Below are 25,224 nucleotides of genomic sequence, written 5' to 3' on the forward strand. Positions count from 1 at the left end.
TAAAAATGAGAAAAATTGCTCGCTGGTGTGTGGAATTAGCCGACTTCAGTTTTGACATCATTTACAGGCTGGGACGAGATAATCTGGCAGCAGATGCTCTGTCTCAACCTGTCTGCTCGGGAATGACCACCAGCGATTTATGGGATATTCATGATTCGCTCTGTCACCCCGGGGTCACTCTATTGGCTCATTTCGTGCGAAGCAGAAATTTGCCTTTTTCTATAGAGGACGTCCGACGTCATTGCAAGACATGCACCATGTGCGGCGAAGTTAAACCGAGTTTTTATAAACCGTCTATGGGGACGCCGATTCATGCCGGACGGCCGTGGGAACGTTGATTTCAAGGGTCCGTTGCCAGCCGCAATGGGGCGCCGTTACATTCTTGCTGTTGTCGACAAGTACTCTCGATTTCCGTTTGCTTTTCCGTGCACTAACATGTCTTCGGAAACGGTGATTGAATGTTTGCGGCAATTGTTCTTAACTAGGGCATGCCCGTACTATATATAAGCTAGGACGTGCCCGTACGTGGGTGCCCGTTCCTTGCCAAAAAAAAAAAAAAAAAAAACATGAATGGTTTGGTCCATTCGCAACGACCACAGAACCCCCCCCCCCCCTCTATTTACATGCAATGGTTTGGTCCAAAGCGAACGGTTTGGTCCATTCGATGTGATTCGATGATTCGATGTGAATGGTTTGGTCCATTCGCAACGACCACAGAACCCCCCCCTCTATTTACATGAATGGTTTGGTCCATTCGCAAAGCCAAAGCGAACGACCACAGAACCCCCCCCTCTATTTACATGAATGGTTTGGTCCATTCGCAAAGCCAAAGCGAACGACCACAGAACCCCCCCCCCCCCCCCTCTATTTACATGAATGGTTTGGTCCATTCGCAACGGCAAAGCGAACGGCTAAATCGCCATAGCTCGGTAAGTACTTGTCCGATTAATTTCAAACCTTGAAAAGGCACATCCTCGGGTCCCCAGCAATATACCTGGCAAGTTTCAAGTATATCGGACCGGTAGTTGTCGAGAAACAGCGGTCACAGACAAACAGACAAACGTACAAACGTACAAACGTACAGACAGAGATTACTGGAATTATAGATAGATGTTCGGATATCCTGCATTCATTCACAGCGACAGAGGTACGGCTTTTCTGTCTCGAGAGATTAAGCAGTTTCTCCAGGATTGAGGTGTCACCACAAACCGTACCACCGCATACAATCCTCAAAGGTAATGGCTTGGTGGAACGTTATAACGGGATTATATGGAGAGCCATGTCAATGAGCTTGGTCGCGTGGGTTACTTTCGCAGCATTGAGAATGTGTAATTCCGGACACGCTGCACGCAATTCGGTCATTACTGTGTACTGCTACGAATGAAACTACACACGAAAGAATGTTTCACTTTCAGCGACGTCGTGCTAGTGGGCGAGCGTTGCCCTCTTGGTTGGCCAGCCTTGGTCCGGCTCTTCTGAAGCGAGCGGTCAGACAGTAAATACAAGTCGTTGGCGGATCGCGTAGAAGTTCTAGAGGCAAATCCCAAGTATGCTCATGTGAGGCTTCCGGACAGATGTGAGACTACTGTATCTGCTCGCCATCTCACGCCTTGCGGCGAGGGAAACAAGCATGTTGCTGACAACAAGGGAAACGGATTCTCGGGTTCACCCGTCAAAGCTGAGTCGCAGCACGGATCGATTGGGGATAAAGTAATGCTTGATAATGTCAAGGTAATGGAGATCCCGTCGGAGTCGGGGAGATCTCAAAAGGAGCTGACTGATGAGGATGATTCTCTTTGTGAATCCGGGAACCCTGGAACTGAGGGAATTTATCGAACTCGTGCTGGAAGATTGTGCCAACCGCCAACTCGTTTTGGTTGGTGGAGCTTTGTTTTGTTACTGTTGCATTGCATAATTGTTTGATTGCTAGCTTGTATTTTAACGGAGGGTGAATGTGTTAAAATATGAAGAAGAGGATTCGAATGGAATAGCCTTGAGAAGGGAATATAACAGGTTGTACAAGAAAGGAGGGGGTTTTGGTTTGGTATCTGTCTTTTGTGAGCGGAGGCTCGAGAAAGGTACGACAGGGAATGAATTATTTGTTTGCTTATGAACAATGCCAGTAGAATCTTTGATGTAGTACTGATATTATTCTTTGTTCTGTGTGTATAGTGTATGTGGATATATATTTCAATAAAGCCTCATATGTGGAAACGAGGTCTCGACTTGATTTCATAACAATTAGTGAGGTCGGGCACTGATGTTGGGCGATTAGGCCTGGCTCACAGTCGGCGTTCCAATTCATCCCAAAGGTGTTCGATGGGGTTGACGTCAGGGCTCTGTGCAGGCCAGTCAAGTGCTTCCACACCGGTCTCGACAAACCATTTCTGTATGGACCTCGCTTTGTGCACGGGGGCATTGTCATGCTGAAACAGTGAAACAGGAAAGGGCCTTCCCCAAACTGTTGCCACAAAGTTGGAAGCACACAATTGTCTAAAATGTCATTGTATGCTGTCGAGTTAAGATTTCCCTTCACTGGACCTAAAGGGCCTAGCCCAAACCATGAAAAACAGCCCCAGACCATTATTCCTCCTCCACCAAACTTTACAGTTGGCACTATGCATTCGGGCAGGTAGCGTTCTCCTGACCAAACCCAGTTTCGTCCGTCAGACTGCCACATGGTGAAGCGTGATTCATCTTAATATAATTCGCCAAATGTCCGTCCGTCTGTATGTTTGTTCGAAGGTACCGTAAAAACTGCTGAACCAATCTCAACGATATTTTGGGTGGATAATCCTGGGATCGCCAGGAGTAAAATAGACTATTTAGTTTTCCCAATTTCAGCTTTAGTCTACAGCATTCTCAGGTTTGGACTGCCGCATAGCATCCGCGTTCGCATAATGTTCATTGTTCTCATTGTGACGATGTTGTTTTCCCGGGTGCCGCACAAACGGCTGCACCGATCACTGCACGGTGACCTCGGAAAAAGACATTTTATAAGGACACGGGTTGAATCCCTGCTTGAGAGAATTCTAACACATTTCAACTGAAGGAAACACGTATCGGGAGTACATACGACATAGCAATTGTGAACACGATTAGTTTAATCTCCACACAAGAGAATTCCATATAGCTATTTGGGCGGTGAATACACCAACAGATCGATGTCTCCATCGATCTTGCCAAGGCCGTAACAGCTATCGGCTCAAAATCCTTTTAACTGTTCATTTGGAAGTTTTTACAATGAAGGAAACACGTATCAGGAGTACATACGACATCGGGAGGACTAACTGCACGCGTCTTCAGTATCAAGCTTAAATCTGTCATGGCGGATCTGAAGAGCGGAATGGTTGGAGAAGTGGTGGGCTACTTCGGCATGAAGGAGGATCAGAAACGTGAACTCCCACACTGCCACATCCTGCTGATACTTGCTCCCGCATGACGTTATTTTCCCGGGTGCCGCACAAACGGCTGCACCGATCGAGATTTAACAGATGTTTATCTTAATCGTTTAAAAGAAAAAAAGCCTTCAATTTCTGATATTTAGCCTTTTCATTTGGGCCTCCCAATAGAAGCCCCGCCCATAGGGCGGGTACCATTGCTAGTCACCCCAAATAACGCGTTTCCACTGCTCCAGAGTCCAATGGTGGCGAGCTTTACACCACTCCAGCCAATGCTTGGCATTGCACATGGTGATCTTAAGCTTGTGTGTGGCTGCTCAGCCATTGAAACCCATTTCATGAAGCTCCCGACAAACAGTTGTTGTGCTGATGTTGCTTCCAGAGGCAGTTTGGAAATCAGTAGTGAGTGTTGCAACCGGGGACAGACGATATTTACGCGTTACGCGCTTCAGCACTCTGCGGTCCCGTTCTGTGAGCTTGTGTGGCCTACCACTTCGCAGCTGAGCTGTTGTTACTCCGAGACATTTCCACTTCACAATAACAGCACTTTCAGTTGACCGGGGCAGCTCTAGAAGGGCAGAAATTTGATGAACTCACTTGTTGAAAAGGTGGCATCCTATGACGGTGCCACGTTGAAAGTCACCGAGTTCTTCCGTACGGCCCATTCTACTGCCAATGTTTGTCTATGGAGATTGCATGGCTGTGCGCTTGATTATATATACCTTTCATCAATGGGTGTGGCTGAAACAGCCAAATCCACTAATTGGCAGGGGTGTCCGCATACTTTTGGTCATGTACAGTGTACACTATCGGTCAAAAGTTTTAGAACAGCTAAATTTTTCTATTTTATTAGAGTTTTTATAGAAATGTGCGCAGTTTAATGTCTCAGTGTACTCTGAAATTCAGCATAGAACAAATAAACAATTGGAGATAAAAAAGAAATCATAGAATCATATTGTTTAACAAAATTTAATTTTAATTTTTGACTCAGCAAAGTAGCCACCTTTTGCAGATATAACCGCCGAACACACTCGTGGCATTCTTTCCACAATGGAAATCAAATATTGTTCGGGAAGTTCTTCCCAACACTGTTGCAGAAGTTCCCACAAATGTTTTGCACTTGTAGGTTGCTTTGCTTTCACCCTTCTGTCCAGTTCATCCCCTACCAGCTCGATGGAGTTTAAGTCTGGAGACTGTGCTGGCCATTCCATGATTTGAAGCCCACCGTCTTGTTCTTTTCCTCGAAGGTAGTTTTGACATAGCCTGGAGGTGTGTTTAGGGTCATTATCTTGCTGTAGGATGAACCCCTAACCAACGAGGCGTATACCAGAGGGTATTGCATGGCGCTGCAAAATGCTGTGGTAGCCCTTTTGGTTCAGGGTGCCAGTCACTCTGTGCAATTCGCCAACTCTGGAACCAGAAAAAGAGCCACAGACAATCACGCTTCCTCCTCCATGTTTGACAGTTGGTGTCACACAATGAGGAACCATCCTTTCGCCTACTCGACGGCGTACAAAAACCCTGCCTGATGAACCAAAGATTTCAAATTTTGATTCATCGGTCCATAAGACCCTCTTCCAGTCTTCACTAGTCCACTGGCAGTGCTTCATGGCCCAGGAAAGCCTCTTTTTCTTATTTTGCCATCTTAGCAATGGCTTTCTTACTACCAATCGACCTGTCAAACCTGCAGCTCGAAGTCTTCTCTTCACAGTTGAAACTGACTTACTTCGACCAGTGTTAAGCTGTGCTTGAAGCTGTTGTCCTGTGAGCCACCTATCACGCAAGCTGTTGACTCTCAGAAACTTGTCTTCTGATTCTGTTGTGGCTTTGCGTCTGCCACACCTCTTCCTGTCAGAGTTTCCTCCAGTTTCCAAGTGCCTTTTGATAGTGTAGGAAACTGTACTCACTGACACCTTGGCTTTATTTTCCTGCTTTTGCTGTTAACCTCAACTTTTTTTTTTTTTTACCTCGAGCAGTTTTCTGCTTACCTTTGTACCATTTCATGTTATTCACTGGACTTGAATTGCTTCAATTTCAATAAAAACTGGAAAAATTGAGGTGTTCTAAAACTTTTGACCGGAAGTGTAGTGTGTATATATATATACATATATATAGAAATATATATATAGCCTGGAGGTTTGTGTATGTATGTATGTATATATATATATATATATATATAATATATATATATATATATATACAGTGGAACCTTGACTTACGAGTTTTTTTTTTTTTTTTTTTTTTTTTTTTTTTGTTTTGTTTTGTTTTGTTTTGTTTTGTATACAAGATCGAGGCTCGTGAAAGAGCGAACATTAATCACACAGAAAGACTTCATCAATATATGTATGTATGCGTCAAACGATATGCGTAAGCTAAACGATATGCTTGCACACCGACAGTGCACCAACTTACGAGTTTTCCGAGATACGAGCCGTCGCTCGGGCGGTTTATTGCTTTGAGATGCGAGCCGAGATCTGAGTTACGAGCTTACACCAGCCGCCACCAGGTGGGTTCCGGTCACGTGGTTATCTTGCCGTGCAAGCATATCTGCCGTATATCGCTGCTGTTTTGTTTTCGCATGTTGGTTATTTTGGAGCTTACGCCAGCCGCCACCAGGTGGGTTCCGGTCACGTGGTTATCTTGCCGTGCAAGCATATCTGCCGTATATCGCTGCTGTTTTGTTTTCGCATGTTGGTTATTTTGGAAAATTTCTTAGTTTTAACCATGGGTCCTAAGTAATTGAGTGCCAAGGGCAGTACTGAGAAGAAGAAGAGGATGATGTGCTTGGATATAAAACACGCAATCGTCGAAAAACATGAGCGAGGTGTGCGTGTTGTCGACTTGGTGAGGCAGATGTGAAGGCAGCTGAAGATTTTATTATAACTTTTGCCGAACTGATAGAAGCCGAACGATACATCCCCCAGCAAATCTTCAACTGTGACGAGACAGGGCTCTTCTGGAAAAAGATGCCGAGGAGGACGTATATAACGGCAGAGGAGAAGAGCATGCCAGGCCACAACTTGTTCAGAGTGCCGGCGATAGCTCGCCTTCTCTTTGTGGAAGACACGGTGAGATCCTTAACATCCAACAACTAATAGGACGCAAACGGGGCGCCCAGTTTAGCGGTACACACATTGATGAATCACCCTGCCTGTGAAACACCGACATGACAGGTTATAGCTGGGTCGGGATTACAAACCCAGGCTGGACAGTTTAGAGTCAAGTGTGCGTACCTCCAGTCCAGGCCATCCTGCCAACTTGTATGCTGCATACAGGTGAAATATAAAGCGCGAGATATTTTTATATATACTGCATATTTAAAAAAAAATTGGTGTGGTTTTTGGCGGGCTGGAACGGATTAATAGCATTTCAATGCATTTTAATGGGGAAATTTGATTTGAGAAACGAGCAAATTGAGTTACGAGCTCGGTCACAGAACGAATTAAACTCGTAAGTCAAGGTTCCACTGTATATATATATATATATGTAGAAATATATATAGAAATATATATAGAAATATATATAGAAATATATATAGAAATATATATAGAAATATATATAGAAATATATATAGAAATATATATAGAAATATATATAGAAATATATATAGAAATATATATAAAAAAATATATAGAAATATATATAGAAATATATATAGAAATATGTATAGAAATATATATATATATATATATATATATATATATATATATATATATATATATATATATATATATATATATATATATATATATATATATATATATATATATATATATATTCACCATCAACATCCCCGCCCCAACACCAAGGCATTATCGCACTATCAACTTCCGTAAGCTAAACGCTCTTTCACCTACCTCATTCTCATCCACCCTCTCTGAAAAAATGTCCACTTCTCCCTTCATTGACCTCCACACCCCTTCCGACCTCACTGACAACTACAACCACACTCTCTCCTCCTGCCTTGACCAGCTTGCGCCTGTAAAAACCAAAACAGTTTCTTTCACCCATTCTGCTCCCTGGTTTACCGCTGAACTCCGCCTGATGAAAACTCGTGCTCGCCAACTTGAAAGACTCCGCAATAAAACGGGTCTCACAGTTCACTCCCAAGCCTACAAGGACCACCTACAACACTACAAAGATGCCCTCTCCCGCTCCGCCTACTACTCTCAAATTATCCACTCTGGCTCCGGAAACCCAAAAGCACTCTTCTCGACAATAAACAAACTCCTCCGCTCCCTGAACACCACCACCACCCAGTCATTCACAGTAGACAACTGCATCTCCTTCCTCTCTTTCTTCCAACGCAAAATTGACAACATCTACAACAGCTTGACCACCGCCGCACCCGCTCCCCCTCCAACCACCTGCCCCCCCCCCCCTTGTCCTGCCATCCCCTGTCTCGGTTCTCCCCAATCTCCCCTACTGACCTCTCTGAACTCCTCATAGGAATGAAAACTGCCACCTGCACTCTTGACCCCATCCCCTCCAGCTTTGTCAAGGCCTCCCTCCCTGCTCTCTCGCCACTTATCATTGCAACAATAAACTCCTCCCTGTCTACAGGCATCGTCCCACCTTCCCTCAAAATTGCTGCTGTTACCCCCATTCTAAAAAAACCTGGTCTAAACCCTGACACCCTAAACAACTTCAGACCCATCTCCAACCAACCCTTTCTGTCAAAAGTTTTGGAACGCGCTGTAGCCACTCAACTCAAACATCATCTCTCTGCCAATAACCTGTATGAAACATTCCAATCCGGATTCCGCTCCAACCACAGTACTGAAACTGCTCTCCTCAAAATCACCAACGACCTTCTCCTCTCCTCTGACGCTGGCAACCTCAACATTCTCGTCCTCCTCGACCTCAGCGCTGCCTTTGACACCATCGATCACACCATCCTCCTCACCCGACTTGAATCCACATTTAACGTTACCAGCACTGCCCTCTCTTGGATTAAATCATACCTCTCTGACAGACGCCAGTTCATCTCCATCAATAACTGCAAATCCCCCACTGCTCCCCTCCCCCAAGGTGTCCCCCAAGGTTCAGTTCTTGGCCCCCTCCTCTTCATCCTTTACCTGTCCCCCCTCGGTCATTTAATCCGCCGTCATGGTCTCCAATTCCACTGCTTCGCCGATGACATCCAGCTTTTCATCTCCACCAAGTCCGTCTCCACCGACACCCACTCTATCCTGACAAACTGCATCACTGAAATAAAATCCTGGCTTCAAATCAACTTCCTCAAGCTTAACTGTGATAAATCTGAAATAATCATCATTGGCCCAAAAACGCTCACAAAATCAACCCATAACTTTGCCCTCAACATCGACGGTATCCCAGTATCCACCTCCCCTCACATCTGGAATCTTGGCATCATCTTTGACCAAACCCTTTCCTTCGACAAATACACTAAACAGATCACAAAGTCAGCCTTCTTTCACCTGAAAAACATTGCCCGTCTCCGCTCATCCCTCTCCTCCACGGCTGCAGAAACCCTCATCCACGCCTTCATCACCTCCCGTCTGGACTACTGCAATAGCCTCCTCTATGGTTCACCCTCAAAAAATCACCAATAAACTCCAATACATTCAGAACTCCGCTGCCCGTCTACTCACCCATTCCCGGACCCGTGACCACATCACCCCCGTCCTTTACAAGCTTCACTGGCTCCCCATCCCCCAGAGAATCCAGTACAAAATCCTCCTCTTGACATGCAAAGCCCTCCATAACCTGGCCCCATCCTACCTGGCTGACCTCCTCTCCAGACACACTCCCACCCGCAACCTCCGCTCTGCTGGTACCAACCTCCTGACCCCCTCCATCCGGACCAAATTCAGATCCTGGGGGGACAGGGCCTTCTCCATCGCTGCTCCCACTGGAACTCACTACCTCACACCATCAGAGACTCCTCCTCACTCACCACATTCAAAACATCACTAAAGACCCACCTGTTCAACACTGCATTCAACATTCAACCCACAGCATTTAACCCCTGACTATCTCTTCTCCTTCTCCCTCCTTTTGCTATAAATATTTCCCGATTGATTCTTGTCTTTTTGCAATTGTTGTTTTCATGTATTGTTATGCATTATGTTTTCCACTCTGTCAAAGCGCCTTTGGGCTTCTGGAAAAGCGCTATACAAAATAAATGAATTATTATTATATATATATATATATATATATATATATATATATATATATATATATATATATATATATATATATATATATATATATATATATATATATATATATATATATATATATATATAGTACTGTCGGACCCTGATATTCACAGGGGATACGTTACTGACAAATGCTGAATGTCGAATCAGCGAATGCCAAGGGGACGCGAACGAGTCACGTCAAGGCCACACCTACAAACCTCCACAATAAATAATTAAGAATTTAATTTAGTGATGTCATCATTAGCCACAGTCATTAAAAAAAACAAGTATCCCATGTTCAACAGGAGGTCCAATTTTGTCTGTGTCATGTTTGGTGGCAAATTAGTTTGAGCGTTATTGGCATTTCTCACACAGACACACAGGAAATGACTTTTATTTCTGAGATAATATTGCTTCACACATCCTAATCATGACTAAGCACAAAGCCCTCTCAATTTGAAACCAAACTATGCTAAAATTTTGTTGATTATTTTTTGGGAAAAATCACTATATTGCAGAACTCCCAAATTAACCCCAGCAGTGTGTTCTGAGGGAGTCGGTTGAAGTTTGCATTGGAAATACAACAACAACAACAACATGCATTTTAAGGCCATTTTCCCTGCTAGAACGGGGGTTAGCCTTGCGGTCCCCATGACAATCTTCTCCATTTTGCCATATTTTCTGCATCTCTCCTTGTTAACCCCCTTGCCCGCATTTCTTCTTCCACCATCTTTAGCCAAGTCTTTCTCGGTCTTCCCCGTCCTCTACTTCCTTCTACATTAATTTCCATCACTCTTCTCAACCAGTCACTTTCACCCTTCCTCAACACATGACCAAACCATCTCAACCTGTTCCTCTTCACAGCATCAATCACAGGCAATATTCCCATCATCTTTCGCAATTCATCATTTGTCTTCCTCTCTCTCAACGATACTCCGCACATCCATCGAACCATTCGCATTTCCACCCTTTCCAGCCTTCGTTGCTGCTCTACGTTCATTGCCCATGTCTCGCTCCCATAAATCATAACACTTCTCACACATGCAGCATACACCTTTCCCTTCAGCTTCAGCGACACTCCCCTCCTCATCAACACGCCACTCAGTTCCCGAAACTTCTTCCATGCACATCTCACTCGAGCAAACGTTGCCGAGTCTGATCCACCTTCTCCATTCAGCATGTCTCTGAGGTAGCAAAATGTTTTCACACCTTCCAGCTTCACGCCGTCTCCAAGATCCAACTCAACATTTCCTCCATCTGCAGCTCCCTCTGTGCACACCTTACATTTGAATGCAGCTGCCACACTGGTAAATGACCCTCTCAGACCACTACATTTTTGATGAACCCACTCAGCGCACATTGTACATTGAATGGAGTTCACTCCGACACCCTTCTTGCACACAGCACACGGCCACTTCCCAGTTCTTTCCACCTCACCACATGCTTTACCACTTGCCATCACCTTCGTCTTTCCGATATTCACCTTCAGACCTTTTGTCTCCAGACATTCCTTCCACTTGTTCATCTTTTCCTTCAGTCCATCCATACTTTCCGCAATCAACACCAGATCATCTGCATACAACAACTCCCACGGTAAACCCTCCTTTACGTTCTGAGCCAGCACCTCCATCACAGCTACAAATAGTAGTGGACTTAGTACCGACCCTTGATGCACTCCCACCTTCACCTCAAACTCACCACTGTTCCCGTCCTTCGTCCTTACAGCTGTGCGCGCTCTTTTGTCCATTGCCATCACTACTCTGATCAACCATTCCTCCACTCCTAACTTCCTCAATGCCCATGTCAATACTTTGCGTGAAACCCTATCGAATGCTTTCTCCAGATCAACAACACAACACAACAACATGCATTTTAAAGGCCATTTTCCCTGCTAGAGCGGGGGTTAGCCTTGCGGTCCCCATGACAAACTTCTCCATTTTGCCCTATTTTCTGCATCTCTCCTTGTTCACCCCCTTGCCCGCATTTCTTCTTCCACCATCTTCAGCCAAGTCTTTCTCGGTCTTCCCCATCTTCTACTTCCTTCTACATTCATTTCCATCACTCTTCTCAACCAGTCACTTTCATCCTTCCTCAACACATGACCAAACCATCTCAACCGTGTTCCTCTTCACAGCATCAATCACAGGCTCTATTCCCATCATCTTTCGCAATTCATCATTTGTCTTTACCCTTTCCAGACTTCTTTTCTCCATATCAACAAACCCAAGAAACAACTTCTTCCTCTTCTCCATGTACTTCTCCTGCAACTGCCTCACAATGAAAAGCGCGTCTGTCGTTCCTCTTCCTGGCATAAATCCAAACTGCATTTCGTCGATCTTCACTTTCTTCCTTATCCTCCTCTCCAACACCCTTTCCAATACCTTCATTCCATGCTCCAATAACTTTATCGCTCGGTACGAGCCACACTCCAGAGGGTCACCTTTCCCCTTGTATAGAGGGACGAGGGTACTCAGTTCCCAATCCACTGGAATGCGGCCTTCTTTCACCACCAGATTACAGATCTCTGTCATTCTCTTCACACCCAACTTCCTGCTGCCTTCAACATATCTCCCACAACTCCCGTCGGCCCTCCCGCTTTTCCACTCTTCATTGCTTTTATCGCTTCCTCAACTTCCTTCTCAGTTATCTTCTCTGCCGGTCCTAAAACTGGGTTACTCTCTATGTTGCCATCCCATTTATTCTCTGCACTCAACAACATTTCCATATATCTCTTCCATCTTCCTTTAATTCCATCTGGGTCGACAACGATTTGTCCCACTTCATCCTTCAAGCAACTCCCCCCCCCCCCCCCCCCCCCATCACATCACACCTCTCTTTCGCTATCTGCTTTGCAATCCTGAATACTGCTTTCTGACCCTCTTCCGAATCCAAGCGTTCTCCGAACATTTTCCTACATGCCTCCTGCGCCTTTGCTACCTCTTTCTTTGCAGCCTTCCTGGCTGCCTTATAACTTTCATGCTCTGCTGTTTCTGCTCCCGTACCCTTCGCCTTCTGCCACTCCTTGAACTTCTTCCTCTTCTCGTCAATCCTCTTTCCAACTTCATCATCACACCACCATGTTTCCGAGTGCCTCGGTGGTCCTTTTGTCCATCCACATACCTCACCAACGGCTCCCAACAGACTAGCTTTCATTGACATCCAACCACTTTCAAGCTCAACCACATCATCCTCTACCCTACTCAGCCTCTCTTTTAATGCCTCCCTTACTGTCACCTCTTACTGTCACCTCTTTCAACCACCACACCTTCATTCTCGGTTGGTACTTCACCCGCCGAGCTCTCCTCGCACCTTTCACCCTTATGTCGCAGACAACCAAGTGGTGCTGTGAAACAGCCTCCTCCCCCGGGATCACCTTTGTGTCCCGGAGGTGCCCCCTATCTATCTCGCCTACGCACCATCAGGTAGTCAACGGTTGTCGTCGACCCACCTGACATGTATGTAACAAGCTTATTATCCTCTTTCTGGAACTGAGTATTACAAATCAACAAATCAGCTCCATCAGCAAACTCCAAAATCCTTTCACCTTCTCCATTTCTCACACCATATCCGTAACCCCCATGAACTCCCTCAAAACCATCCATACTCCTTCCCACATGTCCATTCAGGCCTCCTCCCACCACAACAACTTCCTCATCTTTCACGTTTTCCATCAGCTTCTCTATCGCACACCAGAACTTGTCCTTCTCTTCATCGCTTCGACCAACCTGCGGAGCATATCCCGAGATGACGTTCACCAAGAGCTTTCCAATCATCATTTTCACCATCATCAACCTATCACTCACTCTAGTCACACTCGCCACACTGTCTACAAACTCTTCAGAAAACAGGACACCAACACCATTCACGCCCTCAAGGCACCCTTGCCAAACAAACTTGTATTTCTGTCCCTGCCTACCCTTCACCATTCTCACACCACTTCCCTTCCATCTCGTCTCCTGCACACAACATATGTCCACTCTGTTGTGGAAATACTGTCCTGTAATTTAAAGTACGAGGAGGAAGAATACACGTACGTACAGGATCACGCATCCTCTGTCCAACGCTGACTGCCAATTCATACAGAGTCTCGGCATCTTCTAGAGAACTGCATAGAAGCAGGTTTGCAAGCTGCACATTAGTGAAAAACAAACGTGCAAAGAAAACGAAAAAACAAACGTGTAGCAGGTAGATTAAAAAGATTGAAGAAAGAGATGACATCTTAAAAGTCAACAGATCTCACCTTGGCGAGGGTAAGTGGCCATGCTGATCATTGAACTCATTCAAAGCCAACAGAGCAAAGTGACTCTGAAGTGGAGCCTGTAATAGAAAGGATCAAAATTGATAAGACCCAAAAGCGAAGTTTTACTCACGTGGGAATATAATGCATTTCATAAATATTCAGCCAAGATTATGGACGACCGATTAAAAATGTTGTCATGAAAAGAAAAGTATGTAAAACAAAATAATCAAACTCAAACGCAGACCAGTAGGGATCATTGGGCCTGCGTTTTAGAATCATGCCTTCTAGTTACAGAAACGAGAGTTCATACAACACCTTATCACACGCAGTGTTAAAGTACATCATTCAATTGAAATAAAATAATTATTTTAAAGGTCGTATAAAAAAATTCCGGAAATTTACCATTGTTGATGCAATCTTAAGCACTACGTATTTAACATGTCCATTTACTGCAAAACTAGAGGTTTTTGGAAGCAGCAAGAAAGCTATTTGTGTTCTAGTACAAAATTCAATGGAAATGAAATGAAAGATTTTAAAGGTCGTATACAAGAATTAATTCTGAAAGTTTACCACAATTGGTGCAGTGGCTATTACACCACCTTATCTAACACATTATATTAGTTATTTGTGCATATTGTTTGTGTCCTTAAAAACAGTGGTTTTCCTGTTTCAAATAGTTTTCAATTTTGTTTGACCACCAGATAGGCAGACAGAGGAAAAAATTATCTCACTCCTCTCTGTACATGCGTGATCGGTATTAATTTGGAGTCAAAGTACAGCTAAACTACAGGTTTGTTTTCCCATTCATTTTCTGATTCGTGTTCAAAATATACCATTCAATTGAAATGAAGTTGTTCCTCGATCATAAACCAATGGTTGTAGACGGATGGACAAAGAAAGACAGAAGTGAACCTATTGCTAAACACTGCTTTTTGCTCCGTGCACGCGGAGTAATAAAATAAAATAAAAATAACCACCTTTAGAGGCCATTTTTCCCCGCAAAGCGGGGGTTGGCCTTTTTCGGGAACCATGGTTGTTGTTGTTTTTTGGTCCCCTTTTTGAAGCAATGTTTTACGGCCGGATGCCCTTCCTGACGCCAACCCTTTTTGCCGCCTTTAACGACAAACAGGGAAGTAATGTGTACTGGTGTACACGTAATGTACACGTAATACACGAAGTAACACATTACACGAAGTAATGTACACGCGGAGTAATGACAACTGGTATTACACTCTTTAACTAACATGCTGATGATTCCCACGACTTTCCACCTTTACAGAGCAATTTAAGTTTGCAGGTCAAAAATAAATATACAGTACAGTCGAACCCAGACATTCATGGAGGATATGTTCCTGGAAAATGCCACGAATGTCGGAGCCACAAATGTAGGGGTACTTACTACTTATTTTCAGATCACATGCCGCTACACCTACATGCAAGAACAATAACAAAACAAGACCAAAAGTCTAACAGCGGCGTAGCCAGGCTTGTAAAATAGAATAAACCACAAACACACATGATTAGCATTTCAAACAGTCGCTAATGGTGCTTATAACATTAGACAAAGAAATTTGGAGGAATCCTGACATCTGTGAGGTAAGTTTAACTTGCAGAAGTGAGTGAAGATATACTGTAATCTATGTACCCCACAAAGGTTAGGGATGTTCTTAGCTAAGCTTGCCAAGCCAGCCGTTCCTTAACGCTTTTGAATGGAGTGCTTGCTCGAATGCTTAAACCACTTGGCGATATCTCCACAAGAAACTTGGTAAATGAACACACATCCAATGTTTTTGAGACAAGACCATAGATCGACTGTAATCTATATACCCCAAAGAGGAATGACCCTTCCTGCAGCTCCCGTAGTGAGCAGGTGTTCTAGTAAATTAAAATGCGCACAGCGCACATTGTACATTGAATGGAATTCACTCCGACACCCTTCCTGCACACAGCACATGGACACTTCCCAGTTCTTTCCACCTCACCACATGCTTTACCACTTGCCATCACCTTCGTTTTTCCGATAATCACCTTCAGACCTTTTGTCTCCATACATTCCTTCCACTTGTTCATCTTCTCCTTCAGTCCATCCATACTTTCTGCAATCAACACCAGATCATCTGCATACAACAACTCCCACGGTAAACCCTCCTTTACGTTCTGAGCCAGCACCTCCATTACAGCTACAAATAGTAGTGGACTTAGTACCGACCCCTGATGCACTCCCACCTTCACCTCAAACTCGCCACTGTTCCCGTCCATCCTTACAGCTGTGCGTGCTCCTTTGTTCATTGCCATCACTACTCTGATCAACCATTCCTCCACTCCTAACTTCCTCAATGCCCATGTCACTACTTCACGTGGAACCCTATCGAATGCTTTCTCCAGATCAACACACCCAAGAAACAACTTCTTCCTCTTCTCCATATACTTCTCCTGCAACTGCCTCACAATAAAAAGCACGTCTGTCGTTCCTCTTCCTGGCATAAATACAAACTGCCTGTCATCCTTCCGAGGCCGGCAAATTGAGTACCAGCTTGCTGGGATGAATGATCCCGGTGTGTACACCGGTTTAGAGTAGGTACACCGTATCCCTGCACATCGTAAAAGAGGAGACTAAGGGTTGGCGTCAGGAAGGGCATCCGGCCATAAAAACATTGCCTCAAAAGGGCCCCATGAGGTCATGGGGCCTGCAAGGCCAACCCCCCACTCTAGCGGGGAAAAATGGCCTTAAAACGATCATTCATTCTTGCATGTCGGCATGGTAGCAAAGAAGAATCAGTAGGTCTGTGTCGTCACCAACAAGAACTGTATCTATTGTCTTTGTAGATTACACTGCAGTCTGGAAAATCAGCACATCAGCATCCCCCTTGGAATGAATTGTCAGACATCCCGCCTTCTCTAGGGAGTCACTTAGGATGTAAATTAAGCGTTGTTTGTTGATTATGTTTGCTAGGAACTCATTCTTCTTCAGCTTCAGGACCGTTTCACCAGTAAAAGTGACATTTGGTCCTATGCAGCTTCCTACCCGTCTCCGATGTGTGGCATCCTTGATCGTGGGACCGGCCTCGTAGCCATCAAAGACAATTGTTACCTTCCCATACCTGCTTATCACATAAGTAATATATGTGTGACATATACGTTCGAAAGTTTGCCCACGTGACCATGGCAGACGTTGCAGGAGGGCACCTCCATCAAGCACATAGTGGACATCACCAGCTGGATCTGACTGATCATGTTTAACAAGTTCCCAAATTGCATCACCAAGCGCTGGTTTATTTGGCTTCCTAGGAAGACCCGAGGGGTCGAAGAGTGCTGGTGGATGACTAGAGCCCATACTTGAACAAAGATGCTGGATCTTCTTGTGTTTCACTAGTGGCAATTATGCTGAGTCGTTGGAAAAGCAACTGTGGATCAACTTGCACCGAGTCTCCATCAATGACAACAGCTGTCTTTGACCCAGGTGTGACTGCTTGTTTTTTGCGTTGGAATGAATTGTATTAGACCGGACTGTCGGGTTACGTTTGTTTATTCGTCACCATCAGAGGAGTGGGGCTTGTTAATTAGCTCAGGGATTATGGGTAAATTAATTCCCTGTTTTAAATACCTATAATCTATACCTTTGTTCACCTGGTGTTGGCTTAGCGGTTAGGGTGCCGGCTTGGGATCCTAGGATCCTGGGTTCGAATCCCGGTCGATCGCTGAATTAACGCCAGGGAGGTCGACTCAGCCTATCATCCTTCCGAGGTCGGCAAATTGAGTACCAGCTTGCTGGGATGAATGATCACGGTGTGCACCCCGATTTAGAATAGGTACACCGTATCCCTGCGCATCGTAAGAGCGTGACCAAGGATTGGCGTCAGGAAGGGCATCCGGCCATAAAAACATTGCCTCAAACAGGGAACCATGATTGTCATGGGGTCCGCAAGGCTAACCCCTGCTCTAGCGGGGAAAATGGCCTTAAAACGATCATTCATTCATTCATTCATTCAATGAATAGTCATGCACACTCTTCCCAACCATGGAATCTAGTATAGTTTGCCCCCCACAGATCTGGCGTTGTCAAAATTCACTGTGTCATGTCAATAGTCATGTCATGTCAATTCACAAATTTGATCCAAAACACATCTGCAGTTGGTTACCCCCATTTAAACTTAAGTAACCAACCTCTGGCTTGCTCAAATCCACCAACAAGCAAGAAGGTGACTGAAGCTGGCTCTTCAGTGGCTCCTGAAAGTGGAAAAGGGTGAATGTACAAAATAAGAAAATTAGCAACTACACAATCTGCACCACATTTATATTTGGTTTATCTGGCAAGGTGGCAAGCATGATGGATAAAATCTAGCTTTGTGTCATAGTCTTACAAAAGTGAAGGTTTTCTGAGCCTTCAGCTGTTTAGCGAGCCCACCGTGCTTGTACGGGGGGAGCTGGGATGTGTTTCCAATGCCAAAGGTGTACGAGTTGATCACTGTGAAAACAGGATATAAACACATGTTAACACATACATCGAGCAAATGATTTAATAAATATTTCCACCAAAGTCCATGTGTATCTATCAAACCAAAACAATACAAAAAGTACCTGTGATTGATGTGTTCATGCCATTGAGAGCCTCCATACCATAGACTTCCTTAAAGGTTACCCTGTCACCCTCCTGCAACCCATGTGGCTTGTTGTCGATACAGGTCACCACTCCAGGATTACCCTGTCAATAACGCTCGTCAGCAATGCAAGAATGTAAAATATTACATGCTTCCAGGACATATATCAACAAATAGGTCACTTTCGTGGGTTCATTTGTAACACAATGCTATTCATTTTTCCAACAAAATAATGAATCTTCAAAGGCATATTTAAGTACATATACATGTTGAGATATAACATACATACATACATATATATATATATATGTTTTTTTTTTGTTTGTTTGTTTTTTTGTATACAAGATCGAGGCTCGTGAAAGAGCTAAAATTAATCACACAAAAAGTCAAACCGACACATAAAACACAAAAAATAAGGGGAGCGGTAGACAAGATGTGGAGAGAGGGTGAAGGACACAAACACAACATTTGAGAGCAGGGACATCGGGAGAAATGTGGGAGGGGGAGGGCTTGGATGGAGGGAGGTTGGTAGAGGTATAAAACATATGGACACTGCAAGGACTTCCAGGAAAGAAGTTGGAATTTCAAAAAAGGTGTATCTGGGGTGAATTAGCGGGGGTAGAAAAAATCAAGGTTTTGGATGGGGGAAGACAAGAGATGGTGGTGAACAGCTGTTTTAAAGACCTGGAGGGAGGAGTGGGATTGAAGGGAGTGGGGGAGTTTGTTCCAGAGGTGGGAGAAAAGGGGAATGAAAGAGTGAAGGTGAGCAGAGAGCCTAGATTTTGGCAGTTTAACCATGAGAGTTTCAATGGAATACTGCTCTCCCCTCTGGGCTGGTGCTCCTGCCTCACACCAAGCTCGTCTTCACGCTGTTGAAACCAAAGCGTTCAGAATCATTGGAATCTCCCGCGATGAAGCTAACTCCAAGGGCCTTTCACTCACTCAACGCAGGCAGGTTGGTGGTCTTTCCGTCTTCTACCGACTCCTCTCCGGCCTTGCCCCCCCAGCTCTCTCTGGGCTGTCCCCCAAATATTCCGACAGGTCGCAGAAGATCTGCCTGCAACCCTCTTATTGTTAAAACTGCTAAAATCAAGACTCTGCTCACCTTCACTCCTTCATTCCTCTTTTCTCCCGCCTCTGGAACAAACTCCCTCACTCTCTTCAATCCCACTCCTCCCTCCAGGTCTTTAAAACAGCTGTTCACCACCATCTCTTATCTTCCCCCATCCAAAACCTTGATCTTTTCTACCCCCGCTAATTTCACCCCAAATCCACTTTTTTGAAATACCAACTTCTTTCCTGGAAGTCCTTGGTGTCCTTGTTTTATACTTCTCCCCCACCCCCCTTCCCATGCCTCCTCCCCCCCAAGCCCTCTACCTCCCACACATCTCCCGATATCCCTGCTCTCAAATGTTGTGTTTGTGTGCTTCCCCCTTCTCTCCCCATCTTGTCTACCGCTCCCTCTTTTTATATATTTTGTCTGTTTGATTCGTTTGTGTGATAAATGTTAGCTCTTTCACGAGCCTCGATTCTGTATACAAAAAAGAAAAAAAAAGAAAAAAAGAGGGTTACAGGAAGATCTTGTGCGACCTGAAGGAATATTGGGGGGGACAGAGCACAGAGAGAGCTGGGGGAGCAAGGCCGGAGAGGAGTCGGTAGAAGACAGAAGGACCACCAACCTGCCTGTGGTGAGTGAGTGAAAGGCCCTCAGAGTTAGCTTCATCGCAGGAGATTCCAATGATTCTGAAAGCTTTGGTTTCTACTGCGTGAAGCCGAGCTAGGTGTGAGGCAGGAGCACCGGCCCACAGGGGAGAACAGTATTCCATTGAGCTGCAGATGAAAGCCTTGTATGTGGTGAGGAGCTCAGGTGTGTCAAGCAAGGACTTCGCACGACGGAGGATGCCCAGTCGGCGACTGGCTTTGGAGGCCAGCTTGGAAATGTGGTTTTCCCAAGAAAGATCATGGCAGATAGTGAGACCCAAAAGCTTGAGCGACAGAACTTCTTGGAGAGGCTGGTTGAGAAAGTAGATGGGAGGGTTTTCCAGTCGGTCTTTTCGGAGAGACATCGTAAGAGTGTGAGATTTGTCAGGATTGAAAGACATGTTCCACTTCTTTGACCAGTCTGTGATTTTGTCCAGGTCTGCAGAGAGTGAGGAGGCTGCAGACTGCCGATCTGAGGGATGAGGGATGAGGAATGGAGCGGCAGATAGTGGAGTCATCAGCAAAGAGATAGAGAGGATTTTCCAGAGAGTCGGAGGGATCATTGATGAAGACCAGAAATAGCACAGGGCCCAGAACACTACCTTGGGGAACTCCAGCCAGAACAGGATGGGGAGATGAGAGAAAACCATTCAGGGCCACATGTTGCCTAGGACCAGAGAAGAAGTCCGCAAGGCATGAGTGGAGATTTCCATGGATACCATAGGAGGAGAGTTTAGTGAGCAGAGCTGGGTGCCAGACCGTATCGAAGGCACGTGATATGTCAAGTTTGAGTCTGCGCATGCGCAAGATTGGTGGTCACGTCTCTTCAAAGCTGTCCATGCGCGCACGCTTTCGAAGTTAAGTAATTTTTCACAATTGTGTTTTTGTCGAAACTGTATCTTTCTTTCGGTGTGTGTACCTATTTGGTGTGTCTTTAATAGGATTCTCGGTGTTGGTTTTTCATACCTGTGTACAGAATCGTCGGTTAGTTCGTGTCGCGTATTCTGAGGCCTAGTGTAGTACGCTACCGTGTCCGACCTTGGCTTGAGGCTTTGTTTTTGTCTCAGCGGTTCTTCGATTGCGCTGCAATTACTTTCGGTCTCTGCTTTTCTGGGTCTTTTCACCCCATACTTCCTCGTTTTAAAATCTCAACTCAAAAAAAATGAAATAAATTTCTTTCTCTGTTCTTATCCGTTTGTTCGTTCTTATTTGTTCGTTCGTTCTTCGACCACGTTGTTCGTGATCACGTGATCACGTTGTTAGAAAATGTTTAAACTGTCCCCTGAAGAACTGTGTTCTGTCGTATACTACAACACCTTTTTCTTCTTCTTCAATAAACGGATGCTTTCAACTTGCTCACCAAATCTATTCATTCCAAAAAAAAATTCTATCTCTTACAGTGCCTCTTTCATACATTCCCTAAACTCTCCAGCACTCCACCCAACCTTCAGCGTCCTCAAACGTATTTTTGACTCGAAGGTCTCAAGAAACTCATTTTGCAATAAATATTCGTTTCCCATTAATCGTACACTTTTCAAAATCCAATCTCACCCCTCCCCTCCAAATCTTCTCCATCACCCCTTCCCTCCAAAACTTCCCCATCACCCCTTCCCTCCAAAACTTCCCCATCACCCCTCCCCTTCAAACCTCCCCATCACCCCTCCCCTCCAAATCTTCCCCATCACCCATCTCTTTCAAATATTCCCCCTTGCCCCTCCCCTCCAAATCTTCCCCATCACCCATCCCTTTCAAATCTTCCCCCTTGCCCCTCCCCTCCAAATCTTCCCCATCACCCCTTCCCTCCAAAACTTCCCCATCACCCCTCCCCTTCAAAACTTCCCCATCACCCCTCCCCTCTAAATCTACCCCCTTGCCCCTCCCCTCCAAATCATCCCCATCACCCATCTCCTTCAAATCTTCCCCATCACCCATCCCTTTCAAATCTCCCCCCTTGCCCCTTCCCTCCTAAACTCCCCCCACACCCCTCCGAGACTCTCCCTCGCTCCTCCCCTCCTAGACTCCCCTCTCACCCCTCCTCCTCAAAGCGTCCTCCCTGCTTCTTCCCCCTTCCAACTTTCACCTTCATCTCCCTCAACCTTCTGCCTGACTCTTCCCCCTCGTCAAATAACACCTCACTGCCCCACACCCAATCACCATCAAACCTTTTGTCCGCCCCATTCTTCCCTTTCTCCGAACTATTCTGAAATCTCTGACACACCTTCAACAGCTCTCCCAACCTCTTCCTCCTCTTCCACATCCTCCCCCACCGCACCCCCCCCCCCCCCACTGTTCTGTATCCGATGCTCCCCCTTCCTCTTCTTTAACAGTATGGACCTCAAACATCCGGGGCCTTCGCTCAAACTTGACTGATCTCTCCATACAGGTTGCTGCTGACAAACCAGATGTGATCTGCTTAACAGAAACTTTCCTCCTTCATGATGTCTCTGATTCCTTGGTATCTCTCCCAGGTTACACCCTCCTCCGGTATGATACACCTGAGCCTCGTCCTGGAGGTGGGGTTGCTATCTTTATTAAAAAAAAATCTCTTCCTCACTCGCCCTGCACTGCCCTCTCTCCACCTCATCCCCAGGAATACCTTTGGCTACGGCTTCCCCTTCGCTCCCACCTTTTGTTCATATGTGTGTTGTACCGTCCACCAAACAGTGATGACACCATCTACATCTCGCTGTCTGATAATATGGACCAACTTCTATCTACCCATCCCAACTCTCTCTTCCTCATATGTGGTGATTTCAATCGTCACCATGCCAGTTGGCTGGGTGTGGGTACCTCTCTCACCAGCCATGGCTCTTCAGCAAATGACTTCTGTGACTCACTGGGACTGACAATCTGTCAATTTGCCGACCCCGATCTCAGTCAACGGAGCATCTTCTCTTCTGGACTTGGTTATGACTCACTTCCCTGAAAATGTCTGCTGCTCTTCTGCTGCTCCAATCGGCTCATCTGATCATGTGCTTGTTAAAGTGGACATCTCTCTGACCTTTCTCAGAGAGCCTCCTCAACGTCGACGAGTCTGGCATTTCACTCAGGCCAACTGGCACGGTCTTCAAGCAGCCATCAATCATCTGGACTGGTCTCCCATCTCTACCGCCTCTGACATCAACTAATCCTGGGAATTCTTCCAAAGTAAATTGCTCTCTCTCATGCACAGATTTATCCCATCTCGTCTTCAGTTGTCATACCTTTCCTCCCGTCCATGGCACACGGAATCTTGTGGTGAGGCTATTGCCCAGAAACAACTTGCTTTCGTCTCCTGGAAAGCAAATCCAACGGAAGGAAATCTCATTTCCTTTCACAAAGCCCGAAACAAGTGTGTCCACCCTCAAGAGAGCCAGGAAACAATATCTCTCCGTTCTCTGGACCGAACTCTCTTATCTGTCTCCCTCTTCCAAATCCTGGTGGCGTCTGGTCAAATCTATTTCTGGTGTTTGTTCCCCCTCACTCACCTCAAACGGCCACACGGCTGACTCCGCACGTGAAAAAGCTGAATGCCTCAACTCTGTGTTTGCCTCTAAATCTTGTCCCAAACCCATCCCTGGAGGGTTGTACCCAGCTGTACCCAGTTGGTTGCATCCACCGTACCCAGTCGTACCCAGCTGCTCCTGGACTCTGTAACCTTTCCTCCTGACAAGGTGGAAACGTTTCTGTCAACCCTCGACTCTGATTCTGCAACTGGACCTGACAGCATCAGCCCACATGTCCTAAAATCCTGTTCTTCCGCTCTTTCACTCCCTCTCTCTGTTCTCTTCACCCTCTCTTTTGCTCAAAGTCATCTGCTATCTGCTTGGAAATATGCCAACATCACCGCTTTGCACAAAAAAGGTGCAAAAACAGATCCCAGCAACTACAGACCAATCAGCCTTCTCCCAATTATCAGCAAAGTCATGGAATCCATCATTGCTTCAGATATGAAATCTTTCCTCTTCTCCAATGGCTTGATCTCTGATCATCAATTTGGTTTCAGACCTGGTCACTCTACCCCTGGACATGCTGCTTCTGCTTTCTCAACAATGGATGGAGGTCCTCAATGCCAAACAGGAAATTAGAGCCGTCTCCCTTGACATATCACGTGCCTTCGATACAGTCTGGCACCCCGCTCTGCTCTCCAAACTCTCCTCTTTTGGTATCCATGGAAATCTCCACGCATGGCTGGCGGACTTCCTCTCTAGTCGTAGTCAACATGTGGCCCTGAATGGGTTTCTCTCATCTCCTCTTCCTGTTCAGGCTGGAGTTCCCCAAGGCAGTGTTCTGGGCCCTGTGCTTTTTTTGGTCTTCATCAATGATCTCTCTGACTCTCTTGAAAATCCCCTCCATCTCATTGCTGATGACTCTACTCTCTGTCGCTCCATTCTTCATCCCTCAGATCGGCAGTCTGCAGCCTCCTCACTCTCTGCAGACCTGGACAAAATCACAGACTAGGCAAACAAGTGGAACATGTCTTTCAATCCTGACAAATCTCACACTCTTACGATGTCTCTCCGAAAAGACCGACTGGACAACCCTCACATCCACTTTCTGAATAATCCTCTCCAAGAAGTTCTGTCACTCAAGCTTTTGGGTCTCACTATCTGCCATGATCTTTCCTGGGAAAACCACATTTCAAATCTGGCCTCCAAAGCCAGTCGCCGACTGGGCATCCTCCGTCGTGCGAAGTCCTTCCTTGGCATACCTGAGCTCCTCTCCACATACAAGGCTTTCATCCGCAGCTCAATGGAATACTGCTCTCCCCTCTGGGCTGGTGCTCCTGCCTCACACCGAGCTCGTCTTCATGCTGTTTAAACCAAAGCATTCAGAATCATTGGAATCTCCCGCGATGAAGCTAACTCCAAGGGCCTCTCACTCACCGCAGGCAGGTTGGTGGTCTTTCCGTCTTCCCCCGACTCCTCTCTGGGCTTGCCCCCCCAGCTCTCTCTGGGCTCTGTCCCACAAATATTCCTACAGGTCACACAAGATCTGCCTGCAACCCTCTTATGGTTAAACTGCCAAAATCAAGACTCTCTGCTCACCTTCACTCCTTCATTCCTCTTTTCTCCTGCCGCTGGAACAAACTCCCTCACTCTCTTCAATCCCACTCCACCCTCCAGGTCTTTTAAACA

The 25,224-nt window shown here is 45.6% G+C and overlaps 1 protein-coding gene across 6 annotated transcripts in view; it reads right to left on the minus strand.

Moving 5' to 3' along the window:
• The window catches only part of UBA6 (ubiquitin like modifier activating enzyme 6), a 134,609-nt gene that overhangs the window by 78,194 nt on the left and 31,191 nt on the right, over nucleotides 1–25,224 (minus strand). For all 6 annotated transcript variants that reach the window (XM_078781707.1, XM_078781703.1, XM_078781709.1 and 3 more), the window contains exons 9-13: nucleotides 18,387–18,510; nucleotides 18,170–18,273; nucleotides 17,973–18,035; nucleotides 13,809–13,885; nucleotides 13,607–13,673 (exon numbers count right to left, since the gene is read on the minus strand). In XM_078781707.1, coding sequence (XP_078637833.1) covers nucleotides 13,607–13,673; nucleotides 13,809–13,885; nucleotides 17,973–18,035; nucleotides 18,170–18,273; nucleotides 18,387–18,510 — 435 coding nt within the window. The remainder of the gene's footprint in view (nucleotides 1–13,606; nucleotides 13,674–13,808; nucleotides 13,886–17,972; nucleotides 18,036–18,169; nucleotides 18,274–18,386; nucleotides 18,511–25,224) is intronic.

This window comes from Myxine glutinosa, chromosome 7, assembly GCF_964187855.1.
Source record: "Myxine glutinosa chromosome 7, kmMyxGlut1.1, whole genome shotgun sequence".
Classification (NCBI taxonomy): Eukaryota; Metazoa; Chordata; class Myxini; order Myxiniformes; family Myxinidae; genus Myxine; species Myxine glutinosa.